This window comes from Palaemon carinicauda, chromosome 1 (genome assembly GCF_036898095.1).
Source record: "Palaemon carinicauda isolate YSFRI2023 chromosome 1, ASM3689809v2, whole genome shotgun sequence".
NCBI lineage: Eukaryota > Metazoa > Arthropoda > Malacostraca > Decapoda > Palaemonidae > Palaemon > Palaemon carinicauda.
This window is the reverse complement of record NC_090725.1, coordinates 108318020-108327920: the sequence shown is the minus strand read 5'-3', so window position 1 is coordinate 108327920 and position 9901 is coordinate 108318020. Positions and strand designations below refer to the sequence as shown.

The following is a 9901-nucleotide window of genomic DNA, read 5'->3' as shown; positions in this document are numbered from 1 at the left end:
CTAGTGTTTGTTAAATTTGAATCATTCACTATACTTTGCTTGAGCTGTGCACCACCAATTGTCGTTTATCTAAAACGTTTTTTTTTATATTTTTATTTATGCTGTTAAGTCGATGTTTGCAAGAGGTGACAACGAGGGAAAGGGGGACCGAACGTTTTTGTTTTCTTCAGTCCAGATTTTTTCTCGATTCCATAAAGCCATGAAGACCCCACTGCAGGAAATTGGTGAATTGGTCTTGGCTTCAAAAAGTTTTTGCTAGAGGTTCTAAAAGTTATGGGTAACGACATAGGGGCTAAATGAATACTCAGTATTTAAAAGAAGGCGTTGATGAGAGAGCGACAAGGTAAAAAGATTGTACCTTTGAAGGAATTATTTCTTTTCTATATAGTCATATACATAATGATATCAAGGCAATGAATACAGCTATATACCCAACAAGAATTCCAAGAACTTCCATCCCACAAACTTTGTCACACGCATACAAAAAAACAAAGAAATACATCGCACTCAAAACTGCAGCAGACTTTTTTCCAACCAAAATCCGTAAATCTACATCACGAACATTGGTTGACATGACGCCAGGTCCTAATGTGTTTCATGTTGAAGAACAGATAAAGAAGAAGAACAAGACTAGTCGTAGCAGAACACTGACCTAGTTACTCAATCGGTACTTGAGCTTGCGAGAGTCAATTTGAACTGAAATTTTGTGCTTTTTGTCTTCGTAGAAATCAATACTGTAGACCTAAATTCTCTCATAAATTAAAATAATATCCTATATCAAATCTGAGTTATTACTACATTTTTTTCCCAAAGCTAATAGGCTACTTTGTCATCTTAATAAACTATAACCTGGATAGATACATTCAAGAAACTTAGTTACAGTATAAAGTTCAGTAAGTTTGACAAAAATATACTTTTGCCAATACAATAATTTACTGTATAATAAATTTCTATTGTACATCTACAATATGCACTTGTCTAAACAAATATAAAAACAAGCAAGAAAAAAATAATGTTCATCATAACTGTTAAAATGAAATTTCATATCAATCTAGCTTACTGATGATCAGAGGAGACGCAAATTTCTCTCCGATGTATTTTTTAAAACCTATAAAAATGGGATATGTTACCTGAAATAACACTGAGTACTGAAAAAACCTCACTGTTACATATACAAAGATAACTACGCTGTATAGCTTCAGGCCCTCTACAGACATAAGTATTTAGTCATAAGGCCCTCTATAAAATCTTGGAGAGTATTTGCCAGAAGATCAACTACATCTACAGATCCTATTGCATATTTTATATTAATACATTGAAGATTTCTAGTTGAAACTCCCAAAGAAAATGAAAAACCGAAGACTGATTCCAAATCGGACCGCTATAGGTAAAAGGTTGTAGACTACCTCAACCAATCCCGGAGTTGTCAACTACATTATCTACATTAGGGTTTCTTTTTTGAGTTGGGACGATGGGTAGGGGGGGGGGGAGGAGAGGGAACAGAGTCTCATGATCTGCATAGAAGACAAATATGTATATTCTAAATATATTCATACATATTTAAGTGTAATACTGAAAGAGGAAAAGTTAGTGCACATCACTTATTGGGCTTTTAGATTAGTTAAAAAAGATTTCTTGTCTTTTTGATCATCAGAACCATTAAAGCTCACTCACTTAACTACATACTATATATATATATATATATATATATATATATATATATATATATATATATATATATATATATATATATATCCTGCTTGTATATAAATATATACTAAGATGAAATTAGCATAGTTACAGGAGCTCCAGCTACACGAGATTCGTGTCTTGATCAAATCATTATATGTCTACCACATGACCTTGCTACAATTTGCATTGCGTTGGATCCAATTGATACAATCCTGAATTTATCTCATAGAGGTACCTAGGCATAAGTGAGGATGCTACAAAATTCCGAGGGATATTTTCTACTTTCAAGAGTGAGATGCAAAGGATTTCTCTCCATTCAATTACTAGTCATTTGGGTACGAGTGGCACGGCTGGGAGCAAACACACCATTAGGTGAGATAAGAGGGATGATTTTTTTCATAGGATTAGCTCACATACAACAAACCTGATAGTTAGGAGTCCGAATTATAAAGTGTGATCAGGTGTGCAACATTCACTAATGAACTGTTGCACTGAAGTGAGATTCTTGCAAGATCTCCGCCACAGCCTGACTGCTATGGTATTCTTAAACGACTAGACTACTAAGGCTTTCACTTTCATTTGCCTTCAAAAACAAATAAGTCACTTTGAACCTTTGAACACAAGTTATGAATGTTCACCATGAGACTGGTCTTGCAAAACCTACACCTCAGTGGACCACATTTACATATATCTTCTTGGGATGACTAAAGATTGTCCTCTCAAAGCTCTCAGGTCTTAAAATTATGCTACACATTCTAAATATATATATATTTAATTATAATTATTATTACTGTTTATATTTTTAATAGTAAAAAGCTGCATAAGTATAGTGCTTTTCCTGACCACACCAGACTGTGTGGATAGAAAATGAGAGAACAAACGAACATTTGAGTGTCCAGGTAATTATTCGTGGTCCCTAGCACACGAGTTCAAACTACATTTGAGCTGCATAAAATTTTGCTAAAAGTAATTTCCATTGACAATTTTGCAGAGATAAAATGTGGCATCTAGCACTGAACAATTATTTTTCTTTGAAAGACCCGTGTCTTTGAACAACACTAAATAGTGAAAAAGAAGTTGATAAGTGAATGTTGGGCAGCCAAGTCTGTTTTGACCAAGTTGCTGAAGGCAATTTTGGTCTTCGGCCACGCTGTGGTCAAAGACCACATCTTCCCTGTGTTGACGGTGGCGGCTTTCAGGGTGATGGTGCTCCTGAGGTCTCTGGTGAAGAAGACTTGGCCCTCAATAGTACTCCTGTCATCTAGTCGACGTTTTCGATGGCTACAGTTGTTTCTGACTTGTTCTTCGATTCCTTTGCTGGACTTGGGGTCTTCGGCGCCGCACCTCCCGAAGGAGCTACAGAGCCAGTGGCGGACACAGCTGACATGGCACTGCCGCGACGTCCTGCAACACCACCTATACTTCAATTAGTCAGTTCAAAGGGCTGGAAGTTAATCTAGTCTACTCTACCTTAGCACTCTAACACTTCTTTACTGCAATTCTAAATCTAATAGAGTACTTACCAAGTGTTTGCAACCCATACCTTACCTAATATTACCAACTCCTACCCTAACAAATATCTACTAATGAATCAAACAAAACACAAACATAAGTATTAGTTTAAAATCTAAGGAGTACATCTATGATGGAGATGTTAGCCTTCATTTTATTCAAGTAATACAAATGTTGTGGAAGTCGCCTTACTTTTGAACATATGCAATATATTAATAAGGATATACAGCAAGATGCTGATGTAAAACTAATGCCCGCAGAGGCAAAACATACTTAGAAATTCACAAACAAAATAGGAAATTTGGACTAGGACACGAATGCAAAATTTTCCGATTCAAAATAAATGACATGCGCCTTTACTTTTAAAGTTATCAAATAAAGCCATATTAAACTTCATAGTGAAATTATAAATTAAAAACAAAATGTATAACTTAGCTATATCAGGTTCTTCACTAGACTGAAAAATTATGGCATAAAATTGTAAACATTATTCATAAATTAGCCTATAAAAATTTGAAAAAGCTTCAATCTAAATAAAATTTACCAGCTAGTTAACTCTATAGTCTAATATTAAGGCATCAACTTGAAATACCTCTAATTCATATCTATGTAAAAAAAATAATTATTGTAAATTTTAATACATTAATTTAAAGTAAGGAGACAACAATATATTTCTACGGCACTTATGAAGCTACAATACTATTCACCTCTATATAGCATCAATCAAAAGGAGCTATATTGAGTGTCCTGTTAACATCAACCTGTCCTACAGATTTTAGTTATTAACTTTTTTTTCTTTTTACTTTGAATATTAAAAAGGACATCTGCAACTACATAATGATAAGAAAGGACATTTTCTATAGTTCCTATGTCTCATGGATATGGCAAAAATTCCATTAAAACGTGAATTTATAATCTATTAACATGATCGTATTGTACTATATTTAAATTTATATTAGAATATCAAGAGGATCATCTTTTAGTCTTCAAACTTGCTGTTTTATACTTACTGCAATAATTATTTTAGTTAATTTAACTCTTCACACATGAATTATGGCTGCATAGACTAATAACACTATTTTTCAAAAGTATTTGAAAATTGCAGCACATTTAAACTTGGCCTTTTCCCTTCAAAAAACCTCCCTCCAAGAAACTATAGATTAAAAGTGGCTGATATCTTACAGTCCAATAAGGTCCATATCCATGAAATCACAGAACCATAAAAGTGAATTCTAGGTAGTAAGCTCTATATGCTTCTTGTCCTCCAATAAAATATAACAGTAGATTATAAAAACTTCAAAATGCAATTTCACTAAAAGTAATCAGCAGCAGTATAGGATAAGCATTCTCTAGAAGGAAAATGATTAATTTTCATGAACTATTTAATTTCAATGTTAATTTTTCAAACCCATTTTACCACTGCTGATCAAATTTAGCAGTCAAAACAAGATAGCACTCCAGGTAATTTGGAAGATAGAAGGATGAATATGAGAACTCCATAGGTTATCTGTACACAAAAGTGCCTTCAGGTAGATACCTAGAGATTTCCATATACATCCAAATCCCCAAATCCCTTGAACATACCTTGAATTAAGTTATATGGAAATCTATGGCTCCTTATATATAGATGTCATAAATTTCTGACTACCTACTCCTAGACTGGCAAGCATAAACATCTTTTTTCTACCATGCTTTTAAACGACCATTTGTCTAATAAAGACATAATGTCTTTTCTAAACGAGAACCACTACTGATACTCATTAGTTGAGGCACCGCTGATTTATAAGACCTTCCTCTTCATTCCATATCTGATGTGGCTGCTTTCGTAGACTGCAGTCCTGTGCACTTTATTTAGAATATGTGGTTTCCATATGTATGTATGTTTGGTTGTCTATGGTTTATTTCTGGAGTTCTAATCCAATTGCTGTATATTCAGAGCACTGCCTAATGTGCAATTTTATGTATGTACCCATGTGGTAACGTTTTCGTAGGTCCGCATGGTACCAGTGAAATGTTCAACTGATTTGTGTTTGTGACAGTGGTTGTAAATTTGCACAAAATATGCTAGTGCATGCTAGTGCACATGTCTAAACTAGTTTATCCTGAATGTCAACGAAGTATCATACAGGAAATCAAGTCATGTAATGTTCATGCAGTTTATCAGTTTCTTTGGTAAAGGATTCCAGTAATTTATTGGCAAGTGTTTTGTCTATATGGACAGTTAAAGGTAGTATATGCTGTACAGTATTTGGAAAAAAAGAGAACCTAATATGGTATATCTAACAGAAGTCCTAACAGTTGGCTAATAATACTCAGTTCAGTGCTTAAAATTATCACCATAATATTCAGTTAATAAATCACAAGAAATATTTTATACACTCAATATCATTAAATCTACTTGAATCATTAAACCAAGTTTAATGCATAGCAGATGACTTGAAGAAGCAATATTTATGATGTATGAAACTATGTAAATTATGTACCTCTTAAAATAGTTGAGTTGGATATGATAAAGCTAGGTATTTTGCTATCTAAAGAACAAATTACCTTTGAGGAGATTAAAAAATAACAATATTAATCATACAGAACTCTAAAGAGGTTCGATTGTGTTAAATCTACAGGTGACTGAGCTCATTCTATATCCAAAATGCAAAAATATCACATCAAAGTTGTGTAAAGTTTCTAATGACTTTGTTGCATGTTAAAAGATCATACTAAAGTGTGAGGACATTCTCCTACTGATAGTGCCGAGTGTTTTTGGTTAGTGACAAGTTATAAACTATTTTCCTCATGGACGTGATAAGTGAACAGTGATTGTGTTTGTGTACGCTCGGTGACTTGCAATTGGCGTCGGCGGTGCCTCACACAATTCAACTCTTTTGTTGGCATGCTTTGAATTGCTTTGGTTTCTTGATCTAAACAACAGGTAACTTACCAATACACAGGTGGCCATGCAGGAAATTAGCAATGCCGGAACATAGATGGGTTTACCACAGATGGCTTTCTGACTAATCCAGACTATCAGTATGGCCAGTTCTACTTTTATACTACTAAAATTTACATCAGAGCAATGAAGAGTATCAGTTAATAAACAACAGAGTATAAAACAACACTTAAGACATTTATAAGGAGACATTTTCATCACAAACACTAACTCTCAAATATATGGATGAAATGACAACAAGATGATTAAAACATAGAGTAACATTAAAATTTTGAAAGAAAGCATTTTTGTGATGAAAACTGAGTCCATTAAATCAATTCACTGGTATTGTAAGTGAAAAAATTATCATAATACTTGAACGTTGCTTTTATGTATACTGATAGCAAAAATATGCAAAACTGATGCCATACATGTGTGGTCCAGACAACCATTCCACACAGTGACAGAGCTGTTTGGCCTGAAAACTGTGTCATCCAGTGTTTACAACTCACCCAAATCGGCTGCCAGAGAAATCGCCACCTTTATTTGCGTTTGATTTTGTACAAGGAAATTATCATTGCTACTCCTTTCCTTGAATTTAATTAAGGAAGGAGCAGTAAGAAATTTCTTTGTACAAGTATTTTGTTGGAGAGAGACTCGAGGGGGGTGGGAAGTAGTAATGAAGGAGAGAGAAGTTGAGGGTGGTGGCGTCCATTGACGATTCGTTAACTAGGGCCAAGAATTTTTGGGGAAACCTGGTGGTAGGGATCCCCGCCACCCCCACCGCCGTGCTAGCACCATCTAGAGCTCCAGCAGTCATCTAGAGGGAACCCAGGGACAAGTCCAATGATGGAGTGTCCACTGACGGAGTTTCAAGAGACGGAAGGCGCTGGTATGAGAGAGCTGGAGCAGGCACGCGGGGGCGCAGCGGTGGATGGAGAGCAGGAGGGCAGGAGGGACACCACGTGTTAACAATAACCGAGATATAGTATCAAAGAAGCTTAAGTAGTAGAAGTAGTAGGAGTAATAGTAGTAGCAGAAGTGACAGTAGCAGCAGTAGTAGTAGTAGTAGTAGAACGGGTACAGTACTGAGTTATCATCCTCAAGAGGGCATTCCAAGGTTAGAATTGAATTATTGTGATCATTTAATACATGCAAGGCCAATTGTAAGGCATTCCATATATGGAAATAGACTTATACTGTATATCATAATGTGGCAACTTTGTCTAAAAAAGGCCAATAATCAGAATGCGTATTATGCAAAATTCAAATGCCATAGAAAAATAAATACAAACTGCTTTTATAAGCAAAAGCAGATCATCAAATAATTACAACTGCTCCCCGGGGAGCAACCTGGGGAATTATGATTATGAAGACAGCAGAGCTAAGCACCCTAGAGTAGATTTTGGATTTTACTTGGCAGTTAATATTCTTAGATACCCTGCCCATCACTTTCCATAATCTACTATAGATGGAGCCTCACCTAGCAAGCTGATGTTGGCCCTTATAAGGAACTGCAGTTGTATAGGGGATTTCAATCTCAGACACACAATTGTCATTGCAAGAATATTTTGACCAAATTTAAACATCTATTCACTTGCAGGAAGAGATGTTTGTTCTGAAAAAGGTGCTTGCAAGGAAACAATGGACTGAGAATGACATGGGTAACAACAACTAGTGTACTGTAATTAGCAGTGTAATAAGCCAAAAAAGATTTCATTTAAGCCAAGCCCTATACAGCGAGGATTAAATTTGATAGCTACATGTGAGGTCTACAAATAAGAGAGTAAAGAATTTGAGCACATATATAAATATATAAAACTTATCAATATCTGAGCCTTATTTATGGCGCAGCCGTGAAATTCAGCCTGCAATAATATGCTATTGAAAAGGTCACACACAAAATACAAATCCGTTAAAGAATCGCAAGTCATACGTCAGCTTACTGCTACCAAGCAAACTAGCCATAGAAAATTAAACTAGCCTCTAAATGACAGAGAGAAGAACTTTTATATTATTCCTTGACACTATCAATTTCACCACCAGTGAAGTCTAATTTTAAGAATCCTATAACTCTGGTCATCGGGGTGGATCAAATAAACATGAGTTTTCCTTTTTGATAATTTTGGAATGACCTCTTTAATGGTCGTCTTTGCTAACATTATTAAGAAACCCTGACCACTGTGTACAGTTCAAGGCAAGCACACTATGGTAACGACAATTTTAAAGCTAAACGTACTGTCAGTCAAGTGCCTTGGAAAACTCGTATCATTAACATGTCGCTAGGCAGCTACTAGAGAAGCTCTTAAAGGAAAGTTTATTCAGTTTAGTAAACATAAGTCTCTGTTGCCTTAGTGAAGAAATGCCTTCATCACAATGCGTGTGGAGCTGGTGTTATGATGAAGTGTTCAGCTAAAGGAGGAGATAGCCCAGTGAGAAAATGACAACCAGTATACTATCACACAAGATTTTACACATTTTCAAAAGAGATTTTATGTTGGGAATTTTACTTTTATTGTTATCGTAATCAACTCATGATAATGGCATCCAATGGGATAACGTTCAAGGTATGTAAAATCTACTGTGGATATAATGTCTGATATAGTTTTAAGACAGTGCTTAAGGTCAGGAAAGATGCAGTGTATGCCACAACACACTACAAACTCAGCATCCGCATAGGCCACACATCAACGCACACACTCACAGAGCAGAGGTCTGTGATTTTATTTTTCTAGAAGCCCAAAGGGAAAGATGATGATATGAAATAAAAGGGACAGCCTGAGAACTGAACAAAGAGAAATTAGAGGGAAGGGAGCAACACGAGAAGAATAACATGGAATCATATATTAAAGGTGATGGAATTGGCAGGAGCTAGGGAAGACCCAATTTAACATCTCTTTACTTCCAGGTTACAATGATTACATGTGATGTTATTCTTTACACATAACTCTAACCACTTTAGTTAAACTTGTAACATGAATTATATATCTAATACTTTCATTAAGCTAATGTAGGAGAAATGACATCTTAACTTGAACTTCTAAAGGAAAATTTCACAATTCCCTAGCGTTCGCTTTTCGTAATCTGTCACACCGTTAAAAGTCCATGATTACTCCTAAAGGAAAGACTACCCTTTGACTAAGAATAAATATAGAGGAAATATTTATTAAAGGAATTGAGAAGTTACACGTTCCATGAAGATATGTTTCAATTCAGTTCAGAAAATAAAGAAATTAACTTACAAGGGAAAGAATTGTAAATCTACATTAAACTTCTTATACAAGTCGGCAATATTTTCTACTTCTCAACTTTAATTAAATGATACGTTAAGAAAAAATCAAAGGACTCAACAGAAAGGACTGTTTTAACTCTACATACTGGTTTGAAAGAGGATGCCTGTGATAGAAGGCATTGGAAAGCTCATCAGGCAACCGACCCCTTAATGTAGGGATAACAATGAAAAAAAAAAAAAGACTTTTAGCCATATATACTGATTTGGCCCTACATACTATTTTAGCTCTATATACTCCTATAGCCCTATATACTGTTTTAGAAGAGGGTGCCTTTGATAGAAGGCATTGGAGAGGGACGATGGAGCAACCGAGCCCTTAATCTAGGATAACTGTGGAAAGTAGACTAATTTAGCCCTATATACAATGCACTTCGAAATTTAAATATTGCCAAAAGATCACATCGTTTTACAATTTTACGTGATAGCTAAAAGTTTATGGGTTTTATATGTCGAAAAATACTGGTTAATGTCACTACTAACAT

The 9901-nt window shown here is 35.2% G+C and overlaps 1 protein-coding gene across 6 annotated transcripts in view; it reads right to left on the bottom strand.

Annotated features, from left to right (window-relative positions):
* Positions 1-2445: 2445 nt before the first annotated feature.
* The window catches only part of LOC137650790 (uncharacterized), a 1003893-nt gene continuing 996437 nt past the window's right edge, over positions 2446-9901 (bottom strand). For 2 of the 6 annotated variants that reach the window (XM_068383946.1, XM_068383967.1), the window contains exon 7: positions 2446-3108. In XM_068383946.1, coding sequence (XP_068240047.1) covers positions 2954-3108 — 155 coding nt within the window. In that variant the 3' untranslated portion in view covers positions 2446-2953. The remainder of the gene's footprint in view (positions 3109-9901) is intronic. The other 4 variants (XM_068383952.1, XM_068383972.1, XM_068383954.1 and 1 more) reach the window with 3 other exon arrangements.